The 20641-nt window shown below is 48.3% G+C and overlaps 1 protein-coding gene across 1 annotated transcript in view; it reads left to right on the forward strand.

The window, feature by feature from the left end:
- Positions 1–20641, forward strand: part of LARS2 (leucyl-tRNA synthetase 2, mitochondrial) — a 110933-nt gene that overhangs the window by 55831 nt on the left and 34461 nt on the right. The window contains exons 8-10 of the mRNA XM_054594801.1: positions 8143–8250; positions 10281–10440; positions 18291–18395. Coding sequence (XP_054450776.1) covers positions 8143–8250; positions 10281–10440; positions 18291–18395 — 373 coding nt within the window. The remainder of the gene's footprint in view (positions 1–8142; positions 8251–10280; positions 10441–18290; positions 18396–20641) is intronic.

Here is a 20641-nt window from a genome sequence, read left to right on the forward strand (position 1 = left end):
CATTTCCTCTGCTATTCTTAACCACTCCGTCTATTTTATACCTGCCATTTATGCTTCTAAATCCTTACACCTTGTCCCCAATTCTTCCCCTTGCTCCTTTCAGGTGATAACCCTCCAAATGATCTCTCTATCTATGATTCTTTTCCTGTTCTACTTGTTCGTGTAGTTTGTTTTCATTTTTGTTTTTTAGATTCAGTTGTTGATAGCTCTGAGATTGTTGTCATTTTAATGATCATAGTTTTGATCTTCTTTTTGTTAAATAAGACCCTTTAACATTTCATATAATAAGGGCTTGGTAATAATAAACTCCTTTAGCTTTACCTTATCTGGCAAGCACTTTATCTGCCCTTCCATTCTAAATTATAGCTTTGCTGGATAGAGTAATTTTGGTTGTAGGTCATTGCTTTTCATCACTTTGTATACTTCTTGCCAGCCCCTTCTAGCCCACAAAGTTTCTTTTAAGAAATCAGTTGATAGTCTTATGGGAACTCCTTTGAAGGTAACTCTGCCTTTCTCTTGCTGCTTTTAAGATTTTCTCTTTATCTGTAGCCTTTGGCATTTTAATTATGACATGTCTTGGTGTGGTCCTCTTTGGGTCAAGCTTGTTTGGGACTCTGTGCTTCCTGGACTTGTATGTCTATTTCCTTTGCCAATTTAGGGAAGGTCTCTTTTATTATTTTTTTCAAATAAGTTTTTAATTTCTTGCTCTTCCCCCTCTCCTTCCTTGCACCCCTATGATTCAGATGTTGGCCCTTTGGGAGATGTCCCAGAGTCTTCTTAAACTCTCTTCATTTTTTTGGAATTCTCCTTCCTTCATTTTGTTCTGGTTGAATGTTTATTTCTTCCTTATATTCTAAATCATTGATTTGGACCCCGGCTTCCTTCCCTTCACTGTTGGTTTCCTGTGGGTTTTTCTTTATTTCCCTTAATATAGCCTTCATTTCTTCCCTTATGCTTTTGCCATATTCAGCGAGACCTTTGAATATCCTGACCACCAGTGTTTTGAACTCTGTGTCTGATAGGTTGTCTGTCTCCGCATTGCTTAGTTCTTTTTCTGGGGTTCTGTTCTGTTCCTTATGCTTTTGCCATATTCAGCGAGACCTTTGAATATCCTGACCACCAGTGTTTTGAACTCTGTGTCTGATAGGTTGTCTGTCTCCGCGTTGCTTAGTTCTTTTTCTGGGGTCCTGTTCTGTTCTGTCTCCGCGTTGCTTAGTTCTTTTTCTGGGGCCCTGTTCTGTTCTGTCTCCGCATTGCTTAGTTCTTTTTCTGGGGTCCTGTTCTGTGTTTCTTCGTCTCCTCATTTTGGCAGCCTCCCTGTGTCTGTGTACTAGGTAGAGACCCTTTGATGTCCTCATGGTTTTTTTAAACCACTTCTTCTAGAGCTCTCACTTGTGGCCTTTTTGTACACTGTTGTTAATGCTTTACTTCATGTGCTGTCTTCTCTCCAGGGGCACAGATTTACTGCTGGTGTTACTTCTGCATCTTTGAAGAAAGAGTCACATTGGCCAGGTTATATCTAATCCTTTTTTTACCCTCAGCTTGTTCATTTTATTCATCCTCTTTCTTGCTCCTATTGTATTTTGTATTACAAAGGTCTTTTTTTGATTGGATGTTTGCTTCAGCCCATCTCCTGTTACTTCCTGTTCTTAAACATTGGCTCCTATTCAGACTTATTAATGTACAATTCTGTTTCAACTCCTGAAAGCATCCGCATCCACACAGCATGTTATGGGCCACAGGGACTGTGTTCTCAGACCTATCCTAGTGAAATGATTATAAAGCCTTTTTGTAAACCATAGTACTTCTATGAATGCTAAATAATAACCACAGGGCAACTTTAATCTGACTTCAGGTTAAATACAGGAGTTATTTGTAAAAAATGAATAAGAAGCCACTTATATTATTAATTTCTAGGTTTTATATGTGGAAGAAGTTGTATTTTGTTTCATTTACCTAAAGAGACCAGGAAGCTGAGCATGGTGGTCCCAGAACCATCAGAAGATCTGGATAATTCGTGATATTGGGTCTGCTGTTGACTTGGTTGAGTGAGCCATTTTTCATGGACTAAGTGAAGGGAGTTGAACAAATGGACGGTTTCTGGATTGTTCCAAGCCTTGAGGGTTGCTAGAAAGGGCTCAGGAGAGGCAGCAAGGCATCTCCTAGAATCGCTCAGCGTCCAGCTCTTAGATATTGGGTTCCCTCAGAGTTTATTTGAAAGGGGATTTTATGGACCTTTATAAAAAGAGTCCCCAAACCCACCGTCTCCCCAGGATTCTGCCTTCTGTGCACCAGTGAGGTTTCCGTAAATCGAGGTTGGCCAGGGTGGGGGAGGGAGTCATTGCCAATTGTTTGCCGAATGTGAGGATGTGAAATGAGATGAATACCGTGTACTGTCACTGTAATTGCAACACAAACGAAAGGAGGAAGGCTCTCATTGCAACAAGAACCTAAAGCAAACAAACAAATCAAAACAGCTCTGTAGGCTGAACCATGGTAGGGCTGGAAATGCACACCACTTGTTCTGGTGGAGACAGGCCAGCCGTGGATGAGGGAGAGGCTGCTTAGAGCTGCTGTTGCAGGTGTTCATCAAAAATCAGCCCCAGGTAATGTTCAGTTTTCAGCGGGGACGAAAAAGGGCCTGCTGGGCTGTTCTTAAGTTGTTGATTTCATTTGGTTTATTTTTAAATTGCTTTTGGTGTTTAAAAATATTCATAAATTTGGTAAGGTATTAAGCGGGAGGGTTTTTTCCCCCCCTTCATAATTAGCATATCAAAATATTCACACTTCATTCTCTTTGAATCTTTTGTCCTCACTGAGATCTGAATATTTTAAGCAAGAAGCATTCCAGCCTTGACAATGAATTTTAGAGAAACCTCAATTAGAGGTTTTATCAGCTGTGGCTCAGTGATGCAGGGGGAGTGGGGCGGAAGGCGCTGTCAGCGTGGGCCCTGTCTGCGCCACCTTCTCTGTGGCAGGAAAGGATAGAACTGGAGACGGAGCTAATCTTCCCATCCTGTAACAGGGGTTTCATCGGATGGAAAGACACACGTAGGTTTGCTTGGAAGTTAAGTGGGATTCATTGATCCTTGGAGAGGAAAAGCCATGGGTCATTCTCAGAGTTTACAATACGCTAGTTACGTGCTTGTCCCCTAAGGTGCTCTGTAAATTGAAAGGCTGACTAGAATGCCCAGTTTTATTAGAAGAAGAAGAATTTATTTACATTATTATTATTAATATATAATCAATGTGGTTAAGATTTTACACTTTTGTTACAATGATATCAACACAGTATAGTTTCAGCTAACAGAGACGTATGTCAGGATACCAACTTCTTTAAATTCTTTGATGGTAGTTTAGGAAACTTGTTTCCTAAAGATTCTCTGCTTCCCTTAAGACAGAGGGAAGGGACCAGAAGAGAATCAGGTCCCTCCCAGCTGGATGGGGGGGCTGGAGAGCGGGGCTCAGGCGGGAGCCCGGAGAGCCGGGCGCAGCTCGGGTCTTGCCTCAGGAGTAGTCAGGCTGAGCCATTGCCGCCACTGGTGCCAGCATGTCCAGCCTCTCAGCGCTGGCGTGGCATTAACCCCGTCGGCCCTGCGCTCCTGCGTCACCCCAGTGTGCCAGCACTCACTGAGCCTGTGGTCAGTTACACTGTTTTGCTTCGACGGAGAAGCAGAATGCGGTGGGGACGGTAGCCCCTTTCAAGCCTCCACACTTGGTGGTGGGGCCCGGCCACTCACCCATCGTGCACTTCCCTTCGAGAAAGAAGAGACCCCAGACGCCGGGCAGCCCTGACCGCAGACGTTCACTGTGCGGTCGTCAAGGAAGGTTATGGGGAGGTGCAAGGTAGCTCAGTGAGGGCTGAGTGGTGAACTCAGAGACCTCGCTGTTTGGCCTGGCTCCAGTTAGCTAAGTGCTGTTGAGCAGATGGCTCACCCTCTGGGACCTGCGTCCTCGTCTGTAAAGTGATGCTGAAAGCCACCGCTCACCTTTTCAGGTCTGTGCTGTCAGTAGCAGAAGTGCTTTCGTGTTTCTAAGGTTGGTTTTTGAATGTTTTGTTTTGTTTTTACGAGCACATTTATTAAAGCTGAGACAGTGAAACAAGGAAGGCCTTAGGGAGCAAGAAGCAACAGGAGAGCCCAGGCTGGGCTGCTTCAGTTCGGGGGAAAAAGGGGCCTTGGGCACAGGTTCGGGGGGTTAGCCCAGGACGAGCTGCCGTTGCCTACTGCTCCCCTGGTTGCGGGTCTCGTGGGCCCCTTAGAACTTAGGGAGAAAAAAACACGCCTGAGGAAGAAATGGGGAAGAAGGGCGTGAGTGTGCTCCCGAGGGAGCTGCCTGGTTCTGTGTGTTCTTAAACTGTCACACACGTGTATGGCTCTGCGTGTTCCTGTTCGGTTTGTGTCAGCCTGGAAGGGAAGGCACGGAGAAACTGTTCCTCTGAAAGGGAGAACAGGCTTTAAAAAAATTTTTTTTAATTAAATGTACTGAGGTGACATTAGCTAATAAAATTTTTTAGGTTTCAAGTGTACAATTCTATAATACATCATCTGTGTATTGCATGGTGCTTTTTTACTCAAGTAAATATTCGAATTAGCTGAGTGTGTGTATGTGTCCTTTATATACGTGGTCAATGAATTTCTAAAGAATTCATGTCCAACTAAATACCTTTAAACTATATAACAGAATATTATTGAACGTTTTTTGGTGAATCAAGACCTTATACTGCCTTAAAGCCACCACCATGAGTAATTTTTAAACACCTCCAGATAAATCTAAGGTCCACTATTTTGAGGGGTGGCAGAGGGGACTTTTGTAACTTTCTCTTAAAGTAGAAACTGCACACTTACAACCCTGGGCTCGAGGCCCTTTGGGGTCCCTGAGAGTGAAGGGCAGGGAAACCCATGAAACTGAAAGGCCCCGAAGGGGCCCACTGAAGAGCCAGCCTCCCGTGGCCTGTGTCCCAGGAAGACGAGGCCACCTGCCCCCAGTTAGCAGTGTGACCGCTGGGACAGGTCTGCTGAAGCCAGAGCCATGACGATTCCAGGTTTTTAGAGGCTGGCTTCCTCTTCGTTACGGGGAGGCGAGGGAAAGCATCGGTTTCTACACTGCCTTGGGAGGAGGCCTGTTTCTCGTTTATTCTTTTTTTTTTTTTTACATATTCAAGGCGGCTGTTGTATACCAGGAACTATAGGTGCTGCGTATACAGTGGGGAACATGGTCCTGGCCCCCAGGGGGCACAGACTGTCAGCAAGCAAGCAGACAGGAGATGAACCCTGGAGACGTGGAGAGGAGCAAGGAGCAAGAAGGGCACCTCCTTTAGACAGGGTGGCAGGGCGGGCCTCTCTCAGCCTCCACCGTGGAGGGCGTGGAAACGGCGTTCCAGGGCGAGAGCGCAGCGTGTGCCGAGGCCATGAAGCAGGCATGGTGTTTTTGAGAGCTTGTCCCTTTCGTGGGAAATGAACAGTCAGGAACCCGAGGCAGGACTTCCATCTCCTTCGTAGAAGTCATTTTTCACTCAGACAAATAGAGAAACATAACCGTCCTTCTGGACAACTTTATTTGTAACCATAAAGGATTTAATGTTTCCTGTGGAAAGCCTGCTCCCGGCCGCAGGAAGCTGGGACATTGTGTGGCATGAGCACACGCTGGTCTGTTCTTTATGTTACTTAACACCAGCAGCCCCGGATGCCCTTGGTCCTACCCGGGGAGACCGGGCAAGCTTTCCTAGTAGAATATCGTTCCCCTGTCGTGAGGTGTAGGTCATGTTGAACTATCAGGTTTTAAAACTGACCCATAATCACCCGCGGAGGAGTCGGGTCCCGGCCTGGAGGGTGGCGCAGCACGGGGTTCACTGGCAGCGGGAAGGGAGGGGATCTCCCTTCACTGAGCCGTGGCATGACGTGTTAAAGGACAGCCTGACCCCCTCACCGCGCTTTCCAGCGCAGCCCTTTTCCTAGTCTGCACGCAGGTGTCTCCTTCCTATTTTCACGTTCGTGTCGTCTGCTCCCTCTTTCCTTTGCTTGACCTTCCAGATGGAGAGCTGGGCTGCGGGAAGGCTCACACGGCTCTGGGTCCGGCGGCAAACCCGGTGCTTTTTGTTGCAGCTGCTGTGCACCGCACCCGACTGTGGGCAGACACGCTTCCGCTGCCTGGGCACCGCCCAGGATAACTTGTGTCCTTCCTTAGTTTTCATTCCGCGCCCCCCACCCACCGCCGCACCAGGTCTCCATGGCCTGCCTTGCTTCTGTTTTCAGTCTTCTTTTTCCTTCCTTTCATTTCCTTCTGGAGCTTTTGTTCTCCACCCACCCAGCTCTTGGGACTTTCCTCCCCCTCTGGGGTTCCCCCACCCATCTCTCCCTCCTGCTTTCCTCGCTGCTCCCTTTTTTCCCTCCCTTCCCACCCAGTGTTCCCTTCCCTTGACGCCTCTCCCCAACCTGGGTCCCATATTTCTTTGCTGCAAATGGCATTGGGCATTGAGTTGCCATTACCCAACTCACAGCAGCAGATGTCGTTTATGGGTTCCCGAGGCCCCCCTACCCCACCCCCAATTCCACCCGGTTTCACTTTTCACAATTGTACTCGTGGTCAAAGGTGGTTGGAAAGTATTAAATGGAAAATTCCAGAAATGAACCATTCATACATTTTCAATGGCAAGTTGTTCTGAGCAGCCTGAGGAAGCCTGGCGCAGTCCCACTCCGTCGCGCCCAGGATGTGAATCATCCCTTCGTCCGACACTGTGTGTGCCACCCGCCCACTCGTCACTTAGGGGCCGTCTCAGTTATCAGAACCTTTGATACATTCACATTCACACAACTTTTATTATAGTACATTGTTATAATTGTTCTATTTTGTTATGAGTAATTGTTGTTAATCCCTTGCTGTGCCTAATTTCTAAATTAACCTTTATAGGAAAAGACATAGTAGATACAGGGTTCAGTCCCATCATGGTTTCAGGCATCCACTGGGGGCCGTGGAACATACCCCCCGTGAACGGCGGGGCTACTGTATTTAAACTTGACATTAGGGACTCTGGCGCATCCGCTTTGTGTATGCCCAGGCCCCCAGTGCCTAGTCCCAGCGAGGCCCTGGTGTGGAGGGGACACAGTGCTGGTCAGCTTGATGGTGCTCATTATCCACGATTTCTGCCTCCCAAGAAATTTCCGGATCCTGAAGCTTTCAGCCTCTCCTGATGAGAATGGATTGGGAGCTGGAGGACAGGGGCAGAAGGAGCTCTGTGCTGTCTATCACACGATGACGTGAGTGTCCCCGCAGCTACGGGGACACTTGCTGTTTGTGCGCCTGGTTTGGGCGCTGGCACGTCCATTCCCGCAGCCTCGCGTGCGAGGGGTCCTAAAGCACTGAACAGCAGGAGGAGAGATATACGTCTAAGTACTTCATGAATTACAAAGCACCAGACAAACAAAGCATCATTATGTTGCTTGTATTAATCATTACCCAGCTAGGAATTTTAAATGGGACTCTTCACATTACAAATATGTGATTTCCTTTAAATTTGCCTTTGGAGGAAGGCGTCTTGTCATCTAATGAGAAGCGCTGACATGTGCTTGAGGCCACAGGGAATAAGGTATAGAAAAGCCTCTGTTTTATTCAGGGTTAAATTTCGGATTAGAAAAAGACAAGTAACAATGAAAATTAATATGCATTTCTAATAGCAAGTGTGTATATAAATCACTGTGGTGGTTTCCCTTCCATTAACTTTTATTTTTCAAATGCAAAGATCTCATATGTTTTATGTGTGGTATGGCTGAGCTGTAGAACACTCTTACCATGAATGGCTTACCTTAGAGTTTCAAAATTCATAAACTTGAACTTCGTATAGTTCCCAGCCTACGGGAGAGGGTGCACTTACCACATTCATCCAAGACGTGAATTATGGTCTTTCCTTGCTCATTTTAATTTTTCTGGGAAACCTTGACCCACTCAGATTAAAGAAATTGGTCAAACCCATCGTACGAACTTGGGTCATGCTAAGCGCATGTGCCTCCCTCCTCTGACAGTGAATGAGAAGAGAGCTAAACCCCGAACCTCCTCCTGTGTCCCCATTGTCCTTCCTTTGCAAACCCCGCGTCATTTGCTCTCCAGCCTGTGCATCTCCCCCTGTGTTCTCTCTCACTCCTACAGGCCATGCGGGACGGGTTGGCGGACCTTCCGGAATGGTATGGAATAAAAGGCATGCAGGCCCACTGGATCGGGGACTGTGTGGGCTGCCACCTGGACTTCATGTTAAAGGTGACCAAGCAGTTTCCCACAATCAGTGCTCACAAGCCCCCTTCCTCCTTGTTGAAGTCACTGACAAGCCCAGTGACGTGGGCTCTACACTGTGCTGTCCAGCAGGAAGAGGGCAAGTCACCTACAGAATTTCACACTGTCCCGTAGCCATGACTTTAAAAGTCCAAAGAAACAGGTGGCATTAATTTTAATAACATATTTTCTTCAGTCCATTATATTCAAAATGTTCCTGTTTCAAGATGTATTCAATAAAAAAAAAAAAATTATGAAGGAGATAATTAACCCTCTGGTTTTAGTACCAAGTCTTCGAAATCTGCTCTTTCACACGTTAACGGCACACACGTTTCAAGCGCCTGTGGCCACATGTTGCCCTGGCTCCCCTGTTGGACAGCGCAGCTATAGACAGCCTTCTGGGGGTGCACAGACTCTCCGAAGTGAAATGCAGAACGTTCGTGTGGCCATTTCCCAGAGCAGCGGGTCCACGGCTCTCACTGACCCTCAGACTGGGGCATTCCCAAAACGGAGCTGAAGCTAACGGGGACACGGTGACTAGACAGCCGTAAAGCTGCCCAGGACTGCGCCAAGCCGGGGCTCACAGCGGGGACCTGCCGCAGAAACACTGCTGCAGGCCATACGGAAGCCCCCCGGCCCCGGAAAGCCCCCTCAAGCCTGCCTCTGGCTCTGCAGGCTGGAACATTGTTCCGTTGCTGCCTCTCACCTGGCTGTCCCTTTTATCCTTCTGATTCCCTTCCTCCGAGCAAGGCCTGTGTTCCCTGTTCACTTAGCTCCAACCCCATCCCCGCTCTTAGTCCCAGTTACAACCAGAGGAGAGGGGAGCAGTTGCCGAGAAGAGAGTCGACCTACCTTTCGGGGCCCTGTCGCTCTGACACTGCCTCTGGCGTCCACTGCTTGTCTCTGAGCTCACGATTCCTGTGCCACCTCCTCGCCCATGTGGCCCAGCTCACGGCAGCTGCTGACACAGGGCCCTCCCCCCCAGAGGGTGTGCGCCCTGGAAACCCTTGAAAAACAGCCCCTGAAGTGAGCTTTCCTTACCTTTTACTGCTTTTCTGAGAAGGGGGTGAGATTTGCCACTGTGCCTTTCGTTCAGACTCCCAGGGCCGTCTTTTTGGGGTCCTGCGTGTTAGCCTGAGTCTGGTCCCACGTCGAAGGCCTCTGCTTCTCAACCAGGGTGACGAGGAGGGTCCCACAGCTCCTGGGCTGCTATGTGTAGTATGTCTTCTACCTTCTCTCCCTTCCCAACATTTCGTTATGGAAAGATTTCCATCTCTGTCCCAGATCCCCCTGAAAATGAGAGGTCTCAGAAGGGGACACTCAGCCCAGAGGGTGCAGGGCCATGTGGCTGTGCCTCGGTGGCCCTGGGCCTGATCTGTAGGTACCACCTAATTGGGACGCAGGCCATAGGGGGATTTCGGATTCTAGGACCCGAGCACCTCACTCTGAAACCATTTGAATGGATGTGTGAAGGAAGGAGCATTTGTCCTCTGTGTCCTTTCTGTCACATAGTCAGACTTTGGTTGATGCCTGACATAGTCTCTTCCTTGAAAGGCATCTGACCAGCCCTAGGACCTTGGTCATGAAGCCCTGGCTGTCCTTCCTTCTCTCTTCCAAGCAGGGCTCACCTCGGCGGCTGTTTCTGGATAGGAAGGTAGATGCCTCTGTTTTCGCCAGACCTGAAATCCTGCAGGAGAACATAGCTCCTTTCTCAGGACAAGGAGTGTGACACCGACAGTTATTTTTGACTAGTGAACAAAGGAGCCGAGAAAACCAGGTGGCCTCTCTGAGCGTGCTGTGGCCTCCTGCGATCCGAGGCGCCATGCGGCCTGGCGGTGGGCTGCGCCCCTCTTCTGTCCCGCCCCCTCTGCCCCTGCAGGGTCCGCCTCGGGCCCCCCATCCCTGGGGCCGTGGCCAGTGTTTGTGAGCGAGCCGGGGAAGGAGAAGGGGACTGGCTGGGGTCACCGCAGCCTGGAGGGGTGGGTAGAAGTGAAATGACTGTGTTCTCCCCCTGCCAGGTTGACGGGCAAGTCACAGGAGAAAAGCTGACCGCCTACACGGCCACCCCCGAGGCCATTTATGGGGCGTCCCACGTTGCTGTCACTCCCAGCCACAGACTCTTACACGGGCACAGCTCTCTGAAGGAGGCCTTCCAGAAGGCTCTGGTCCCTGGCAAAGGTGAGCCGGCACGCCGAGGCTGGGACGGAGGACCGGGCCGTCCTCTGCGCCTCACGGTCCCTTCACAGTTCACGGTCTCACAGGTCATCCGCGTGATTTGGTCTTCACCTGGGCCTGACTTTCTGATTTTTTACTGTAAACCATGAGGATTACAAAAGAGCTTTGAAAATGTTACATTACCACCCCCCACCCCCCCTTTTCCACTTTGATTACTCGATTGTGTGCTGCTTGCGTTTCTGGCTGAAAGCTCAGCACTTTGCCTTTAAATACAATAGAACCTAGATTTAAAGCTCTCTTCTGATAGGAATAGAATCTTCTGCTTCATGAATAATTCCATCATCAAGTAGAACAGTCCTGACAGGGACGGGAAGGAAGCCGCTGAGAATGAGGCAACATTTTCAACAACTTAATTTTATTATTTTACTGAATTCACATGGTCATCTGAGCAGACGGACAGAGAGTCCTGCTCCACAAAAATCTGCGGTGAATGGATCCAGGCGGCAGGGGACCGGCGAACGTTGCCGTCCAGTGAGGGCTTGGGTGGGGGGCCGCTGTGTGAGGCCCTGTGGCTGCAGGCGCAGACTCCGCCTCTGGCCAACCCTGTGGGGGGTGGGGGGTGCCGAACCCACCGGAAGGCTCTGAGAAACTTGCTGACCAGAGGAAGCCCTGAAGAGCCAGGCAGGAAGGGGCAGACGTGGGCCGGGGGCCCTGGGAGTTTGGGCAGCAGGAGCGCCCCCTACTGGGCGACTCCGCGCTCCCCCGCCCTCGGTGCTGGGGCCACTTGGTTCAGGACGCCTGCTGCAGGGGAAGTTGTCTGATTGCTAACAACGGCCTTTTTATTGGCCAAGGGCAGGCCAGGGATCTTTCCTGATGGACCACCAAGACTCTCACCAGTGGGGAGGGGGTGGCTGCTCAAAACAAACTCAGAGGCCCTTCCCAGAGGAAGGGGAGAGAGGTCCTGGGCAGGCCGCAAGAAACACCCTCTGGATTAGGGCGAGGTCTCTGGAGAAATGCAAATATTTCTATGAGAATCTCATCCCTGTTTTCTTTTCCTAGAGTGTAAACCGCAGCCCACGCGGTCGGAATCATTCAGATCCCTCTGGGTTACACAACTCACAAAAATGTTTTGGGGGGTGGGATAAAGTTTTCTTTTTTAATTGCTCTTCTTCAGATAGCCAGAATGAAACATTTCCTGACATCAGGTTGGGAGTACAGACGATGTCGTTTCAACTTCTAATCATTTCCTTTCAGCATTAAAGCCTGGGTTCAAATCAGCAAACACTTCCTAAGAGCTGGCTTCATGCTGCAGCCTTGGGGAGACGTAGGGGACTGTTTACGGGGGTCATCACTCTGGCGTGAGACACATATAACTGGCTGTTATCCCTTTGCTGTTGTATATTGAAATTGAGAAAAGACTCGAGTTAAAATTTCTGTGTGTGCTTATGAAGTCCCATGTAGCCTTTCTTTTTTATTTCCTACTCAAAAAAAAATCAGGAGCTTTTCAACTGTTTAAAGGGAAAGCTCATAGTTTTTGCTCTCATGAGCATTTTGAGGTTCCGTGGGGGCATGATGGTTGAATAATATCTAAAACTGAAAAAACTAAAAATGTAAATGTCTAGTCCTTAGATTTTTTTTTTCTTATGGTTAATTTGAGGACACAAAATGAGGCAATATTAATAGGGGAAGAACGAGCGAATGAGTTAGAAAAGATGGGGTTCCTGACATGAACAGCACCATGTAAATGTAAACATTTTCACATGGAAGAAATCATCTCCGCAGTGTTTCCCGGATCCGCTGGGAGTCGGCCCATCTGATTGGGCCTGACCCCCTCATTGCGGCACCAAGTGACTCACTAGCTTCGTTCTCCTCTCTTTTTAATGATCTCTGAAATGATTCCAGTTGGAACATTACACTTGACTCTTAAGTTTTCCCGTTCTCATTTTCAGAGTGGAGGTGTTCTTTTTGTAGCTGTCAATTTATTCAAAGTCTCTAGATTAATTGGCACTTGACACGGCATTAGTCGTGTAAGGCCAATTTGCTTTGAGTGTAATGGAATTGTCCCAAAAGGTGAATGAAAATGACCATCAGACGATGGACTATGCCTCCTTTGGCCTTTGAAGTTTCATCTGAAGCCCGCGCGTCGCCCTTCACCGTTGCCAACTGGCTCATGTCAGCCAGGCAGCTTGGTTTTCCCTCGAGTGTCAGGTCAGGTTTCGAGGGTGACGAGCTAGAGCAGTGACCACAGAAAGTCGGGGCAGCATGCAGGTGTGACTGGCTCTGAGGAGGAGGAGGACACGCTTGTCCCCTTAATTAAGAGGGGGTGAAGACCATGGAACAGTGGGTGTCAGAACGGGGGCGGGGGGCGCTCTGCCAACTCTTTGGAAGGTGGCAAGGACAGACAGCGTTCTGATTTCCGGCTTGGGTGGCTGTCGTTACTGACTAAATGTCCTGGTTTTTGCCCAGTGTCACATAATGTGGCACAAAGTCCTTTAAGGGAGTGAGAAGTAAGGTCCCTCCCTGTAGAGCTCTTGGCATTGAGTTTTCTGTAACCTTTGACGTCGCCTCCTTTTCTCGGCCTGTCGCTTCTGACGAAGTCCTGTTACGTGAGCTCTGACTTGATAAGCACTAGAAACAATAAAAAACATCAAGAGGGAAATGCCATGAGAGGTCTAGAATCTGTCCTGGCTTTTCCTGGAGTCTTTTCCTACATTCCTAATACTTAACGAAAGTAGCCAAACCCTGGGGCTCTGGAACCACGTGTGTCAGAGCTGAGTCACCGGTGGTCCGCACGGTGCATTGTTTTTTTTTTTTTTTTGCCAATAGGGTAAATGAGATATCCCTAAAGGGTTGTTACTGGCACACTGGAGAGCAAGAGCCTCTTTTTCTGGAAGCCCCTGAACATCAAACGGTTAACTGCTCACTCTTGTCTGACCCTTCCCTCCCCAGTGTCCACAGGAGACAGGACAGAAAACAGCTTGTCCTTGAACCAAACTGTCTACTGCACAGGGAGGTCCCTGGGGGGGGAGCACCCCTCGGCACCCCCCACCTGGAGGAAATAGAACCCCGCTTTCCTAGCTGCTGGGCGCCTTAGAAGGTTTGCAGTGCCAATGTGCGCCGTGGCTGCCTTAGAGTGGAGGCCAGGCAGCACTTGGCACGCTTGGTGACCACAGAATGTCCTGGGGACCGTTGCACGGCGCACTCACTGCTCTGCTGACCGCTGCATGAAGTCGCACGGCTGTTTTCCCGGGAGGCACGGAAGCCCTGCCCTCTTGGCAGTGGGGGGCCCTGGGCACAGAGGGGCGCCCTTTGGCCCGGACTGTTCCCTTTGTCATTATGGACGTGTTCGGCTGTTGTCTGCTCGCTGTGTGCAGTGCTTCGGTGGCTTTGGGTTTCTTCTTGATTTCCTTGGCTTCTGGCATCACGTCGCCTGCACACGGTTTATGAGAAATATGGGGAAAGCTGGATCTTCTCAGGAACTTTGTATTTTAGTTTTATGCTTTTTAAGAAGTAGATTTTGACCTGGTGTAGCAATCATGTATAGTGCTATTGTATAATTACAAATTTGCTAATATTTAAGTTTAAAGACCAATTTTTTTGTCTAATTGAAAAACTCATAACAACTTCTATGTAGAAGATGAAAAAAATCCAACCTTTTAATGCAGTTCTCTACATGTTTTTCATATTTGTCTTGTAACGACTTTATTGAGGTATAATTCGCACATGCAAAAGTCACTCGTTTAGAGTATGTAATTCACTGGTTTTAGTAACACGCACAGAGTTGTACACGTCACCAGTCAGTTTTAGAGCATTTTCACCACCCCCTCAAAGAAATCCCACGCCCTCTAGCGGTCACCCCCATTCCTCCTACTTCCCCCAGCCCTGGGCAACCACTAATCCATTTTCTGCCTCCATAAGATTTGCCTGTCTGGACATTTCATATCAATGGAATCATATGATCTTTGCCCTTTTGTGACTGGCTGCTTTCGCTCAGTGTGATGTTTTCAGGGTTCGCCCATGTTGTAGCCTGTGTTAGCACTTCACCCCGTTTTATGTCAGAATAATATTCCATTACGTGGATAGACCACATTTTGTGGATCCATTCATCAGTTGATGGCTACTTGGGTTGTTTCGCCTGGCTAGCCATTATGAGTAAGGCCGCTATGAACATCCGTGCAGATTTTTGCACGGATATATGTTTTCATTCCTTGAGTATACACCTGGGAGTGGAATTGCAGGCTCACATGGTAACTGTTTAAGTGGCTAAGGAATAGCAGACCATTGCACACAGCAGCTGTGCCATCTTCCATTCCCACCAGCAGGAAGCAGGCCGTGAGGGTTCCGGCTCCTCCACAGCCTCGCCAACGCCTGTGGTTGCCTGTCTGCGTCATCATGGTCTTCCTCGTGGGTGTGCAGAGGCATCTCGTCGTGGTTTGGGTTTGGATTTACCTCGTGGCTGATGATGCTGAGCATCTTTCCATGTGCTATTGACCATTCGTGTTTCTTTGGAGAAATGTCTATTCAGATCCTCTGCCCGTTTTTAAATTACGTGATTTTTTATTGGCTTTTAAAATTATTATTGTTATTCTGTTACAGTTGTCCCAGTGTCCCCCTGTGCCCTCCTCTGCCCAGCCCTCCCCTGCCCCCCGCTCCCGCAGTCAGTCCCCACACTGTTCTCTGTGTCCATGGGTCATTCATACGTGTTCTTTGATGGATCCTTCCCCCATTATCCTCTCTCCCGCTCTCTAAATTGAGTTATTTTTTATTACTTAATTTTAATAGTTCTTTATACATTTTAGATATAAGTCCCTTATCCAATGTATGATTTGTAAAAAATGTTCTCCCATTCTGTGGGTTGTCTTTTCACTTTCTTGATGATGTCCTTTGAAGCAGTTTTTTTCCGATGGAGTTCAATTTATCTTTTTTTTTTTTGCTTTGGCTTTTGGTGTCCTATTTAAGAAACTATTGCCTAATCAAAAATCAAGAAGATTTATACCTATGTTTTTTCTAAGACGTTTATAGTTTTAGATCTTACATTTAGGTCTTTAATAAGTTTTTAGTTAATTTTTTAATAAGGCATAGGTAGGGTCCAACTTCATGCCTTTGCATATGGCCATAGTACTTTTTAATTCTTGTGTCTACATACTTGGATCTTAAAAATCAGAGTGCTTCTGTCTTTCCTTCTGGTCTTTGCTTAATGTGACATCAGAAAATATTTGTTTATTTGCAGACTTCACAATTGTTTTTCAATCCATACACAATATTCTCTCAACTCAATTTTCTATCATACCCTAAATCTTCCCTATCATATTGGACATGTGGCCTTTTTCATGTTTGGTGCTGTTATGAAGGTAGGTACTATAAACACTTGTGTTCACCCAGCTCTTTGCCTCTATAGAACTGGTTCCTCAGGAGAGGTTCCCGAGAGCGGGGATTTTTTGGTCAAAGGTTATGAACATTTTTCTAGTTCTCATTACTTGTTGCTTTTATTGGTTTCTGAAAGGGCTGTAGCGGTTTACAGTGTCATCACCAAAGGCAGATGAATTTCAGTGCAGCTTCACAAATATTGATATTAGCCTTCTCAAAGCCTTTGCCAACTTGGGTAGAAAATGATAATTCTTCAAGATTACTTTAATTTCCATCTCTCTTTTAAAAAATTAATTTATTTTTTAAAGTCCAAGCGGTACATGTATATTACATGAAAAGTCAAAACTACTACTAACGACAATAATGGTAGCCTTCTTACTCAACCCCTGGTAATTATTTTGGGTGTGTATTACTTAAAATGTAAGCTCAGTGACTGTGACAGAGTCCTAGAAATACAGGGACTTAAGACAGCAGTTTATTTCTTGCCGATGTTCAACTTGGAGTGGGCGTGGCCAATCTGCTTGGGGAGGAGTTAGGACCCAGGCTCCTCCTGGCTCCTGCTCTGGGACCCCTCCCTTATCTGTGTGCTCTGAGATGTTCTCCACTTCATCTTAAGGAGGAGGCAAGAGGAAGGGCATCCCCTTTTCTTGGAGAGTGTGGACTAGATTTTGGTACACACGGCGACATCTAGTGTCAGTGGTGCTGCTCAGTGCTGCCACTAGCTCTGTGCCTTGTGTCCTGCTGAACATCCCATTGTTGAGTCAGGAGGGGAGGCAGAGGTGGCCGGCGTCAGCGGGCCGCCCGCGCCCCAGGCTGGGTCTCGGGCGCAAACCCCATGTGTCTGAAGACAGGCCTACACTGCTGTCTCTCCGTCCACCAGTTCTAGACATCACCTTGTGCTTGTTCTCTCACTTCACCACCCCTCCCCTTCCATCCTCCTAAGAACATGATAGCATCACTGCAGAATTTGCAAACACACCCCCTGTCTTTGAGATGGGACAATATGGAACCAGGAGTCTGGGTCTCCACTGTGAGAAGCGTCAGCCCGGAAGCAGCGTGAGCAGCAGCTGTCTCTCTGCCGTAGTCCCGTGGCTGCTGCCGAGCTTCCGCCCCGGAGACCCACGTGGGTTGCATTTCACTCTGTCCCCACCGTTCCCCGACCTGTCTTCCTGGCACCCACTCTGAGAGAAGATAGGCCTGGCTTAGATGCCTACAGAGCCGATCTTTCCCTCTGAAAAAGAAGTCCTACTTCCTAGGCTCAACTTTGGGGGTTGTAAAACATATTTTAGATCATTATATGAAGGCTTAAAACATTGCAAGGGTAAATAGTAAGAGTTCATAAATTGCTTATGCTGCAGTAAGCTCAAGTGAACTCACTCATTGAGTTCATCTCCTCATCCCTTCTTCCGGGACTTTACTGGGGTCCTTGTGTTTCCAGTTCTACGTGTATTTAGTGAAGGTTCACGTATATATGGCTTGTTCCCCTGCTGCAGTATTGTCGCCAGCTTCATTTTAGATGACACACTGTTTTGGATAGTTCTAAATAAAGTGTTTTATTATGACCACATAAATATCATTCACAGCTGAGCCAAGGATACTATGAGTACATTCTCCTTTTTATATAACTTCCCGTTTTTCCTGAAGTTCATGATGTCCTCATTTTTTTTCATTTGCTTTGGTGTTCTTTGAATTTCTATGTCTTCCCACACCCTCCCTGAAGCTCTTTCCAAAAACTCCTCGCAGTACAGTTTTCTACAGATTCTGACCTGTCAGATAAATGTATCGATTCCCTTTTTATCCTGAAGATGCTTCCTGGGCCTTCTGTCCTGCCTCCTTCTGACCTGGTCGGCCACCCTCCAGGCCCCTGCGGCGCAGCGGTCATCCAGGCACTTCCCTCAGACTTTGTTCTGCAAATACCCTGCCCTGTTTCCTTTGTTGGATCCTCTGTTTCCTGGGCCCCAAGTCTGTCTCTTTCTTGATTTACCCCTTCATTTGCTGGGACACATTCTTTAGTATCTCCTAAGAAAGGGCATGTGGGAAGAAACTGTTTTGACTCTGTATGCCTGGAAATCTCTCTGCTCAGTCATTTTCTACTCCTCTTCCATCTCCCAGTGTTATGATTTGGAATTCCAGGCGCCTCCTCGTTTTACCATAGGTGGATTTCTGTGTTGCTCATTCGACTGTCTCCTTGAGGTATCTTTCAAAAGGAAAAGAGGAGTTGCAGGAACGTCTTTTCTCCAATACCTGCAAAGTAAAAATGCCATTTTCACTCCTTTGGTTATGAGCATGGATGAACATTTTCGTGTATTTGTTTAATCTTTTGATTTTCCACTGGTGTGAATAATCCATTAAAACCTTCGAAGAACAAACTCTAACTATTAGCACAAAACACAGGAGTCCAGACGCTTGTGTTTCTCACCTGTCTCCTCTGAGACTCAGGTGGCCCCAGCTGGCTGGTACCCACAGTTCTTTGCTCTCATTTGCAGATTGCCTCACGCCCGTGACAGCCGTGAACCTGCTCACCCAGCAGGAGGTCCCTGTCGTCATCTTGGCCAAAGCTGACTTTGAGGGCTCTCTGGATTCCAAAATAGGTAAGTAGCTATTAAAATGTAATCGGGATAATGTTAATTTAGCAGGCTTAAAATCAAAGGACTAGCCCGTTGCCGTCAAGTGAAAGAGCCGACTGTTGACTCCGTGATCCACTTTGTCTCTTTGTAAAGACGAATGCTCCCTCCTTCAGTCTCCTGTCTTTCAGAACTGCTTCGGAAAACGTCAAGTATATCGCACCTTGCTAGTTGCCACTGAGGATAAAATATGCGGATCTTGCCAGTAGAGCTGGCTGGTGAGACTCGCACCCACGGTGTGGGGGACCGTGCACGCGGCCTGAAAGTCCCGTTTCAGGACTCAGAACCCACGGCAGCGTCCGAGATGGGCGCTCCGCGCGCAAACCGCCGACGTGGGCTGGGACTGTGGGGAAGGCTTTGTGGAGGAGGTGAACGTGAGCTGTTCAAGGAAAGGAGCGTGAGACTGCAGTGGAATGGAGGGCGTGTTTACAACTGTAAAGTGGATACCCTTAGCAGCATCACTCATTCGTGAGCGTTCCAAACGATCGTCGCCCAGCAGGAAGCCCGGGAAGGAGCCAGCGGCGGCAGCTGAAGGCAGCCCGTCCGGATCGGCCCCCCGGATGGGCCCAAGCGCCTCTCTTATCAACACTCCAGCTGCAGATTCCGGCCAGTGTCCACAGTGCAATGTAGCATTTCTTACCGGGATCGTGTCTGTCCTCACGATTCTCAGATCCGCTGTTGACAAAGCGATTTGAAGGAACACCAACGCAGAAAACAGATATTAAGCCGTTCAGGTCATTCTCTTCTGACAATTTAAACCTAGAAAGTGTGTCACTTAAAGGAAATAACATCTACTACTACTTCTATGCATTTTATAACTAGTAACATTCATTAATACCACTAGCCACGATGAACAACAAAGGATGCCCTTGTTGATGGTATTTTGAGTCAAAGCACTGACAAACAATGAGTGTTCTGAAGGGGAAAAAAATCTGGTATTTTAGGTGTGCTTGTAAGATCATATTTCCTCGTGTCTTGGTTTCCCACAGTTTTTCTAACTTACTGCCTCTTGTTCTCCAAGAACAGAGACAGAAATCAAACGAGGGAAGGCAGTGATTCGGCCACCTTACCTGCATGTTATCACCACTGCACAGTGCACACCTGAGCCCATGTGACCACTCCACGGCCCTGATTTATCTCTGTGGTCCGATGAACCCTGTGCCACAGACCCGCATTCGAGCACTACCCCTCGTTACTCCGAGCCACGCACTTTTGGAAGGTAGTAAATGGCTCTTTTTTCCCTTCTTGACCGCAAACACTTTGCAGTAATATTTATCGCTTGTCCTCAGCCTTCAATGTTTTTCGGATCCTCCGTGAGCATGTGTTGGCTTCATTAGGTGTCCTCTGTCAACAATCTCATCTACAACACCAACCACGGAGCTTCCGTCTTACCCAGGAGCCCTCCAGCCTGTCTTCCAACACGAAACTCCCCCCGCCCTTAGGCCAGAGCTCCCGAGAGCTTGTTCGCAGGGGTCTGGCCTGAGTGTTCTGTGCAGCCCCCATAGTTCGGCCCCCCTCAGACGCCACACGATATGCTGCTTCCACAAGGGTGTCCGCAGTCCCAGCCGTGGACCCTACAGCAGGAGTTCTCAGCCAGGGGCCATCTGGCAACCTTAGAGACATTTTTGTTTGTCACAGTGTGGGGGCGGTGCTCCTGGTGGAGGCCGGGGTTGCTGCTCGGACCCATCCAGAACCCGCCTGTCGGGTTGGAAAGCCTGTGTCTGAACCGCCGATGCCAGCACAGCAGGCCTTGGCCATCGGGATGAGTGATTCTCTCAACACTCAACTCCGTCTCCTCAAGGGCATGTGTGGGTGAGAGAATAAATGTCTCTTTAGAATGTGCCGTTGCCTCTGGGAACAAAGCGCAGTAGGAAGAAACCCGGCTGCCAGCTTCTGGCTCCCCGACGGAGAGGATTTTTCTGGGGTGCTGGGACATGCCGGAGGAGTCAGCCTCGTCCCCAGAAGGAACTGTCCTATATCCCTGAGGAGGTCAAAGGAGAGGCTCCCCCCAAGGCCTGCGGTTCACTATGTCAGCGACCCCAAAGTGCACCCCAAAATGTGTATTTTAGAATCGCAACTATTTTGAAAGAGAAACTAAGCAAAGGAAGAAAACTTAAAGGAAACAATACAAGGAGGTAAAGTGGTCGTGTTAGGGCGGTGCGTTTCCCCAGCTCGTTTTCCTGCGTCCCGGGGGATGTAGTGTGCGGTGTGTA

This window comes from Pteronotus mesoamericanus, unplaced genomic scaffold (genome assembly GCF_021234165.1).
Source record: "Pteronotus mesoamericanus isolate MK-2021 breed Mesoamerican mustached bat unplaced genomic scaffold, CSHL_Meso_final scaffold_533, whole genome shotgun sequence".
NCBI classification, from domain to species: Eukaryota; Metazoa; Chordata; class Mammalia; order Chiroptera; family Mormoopidae; genus Pteronotus; species Pteronotus mesoamericanus.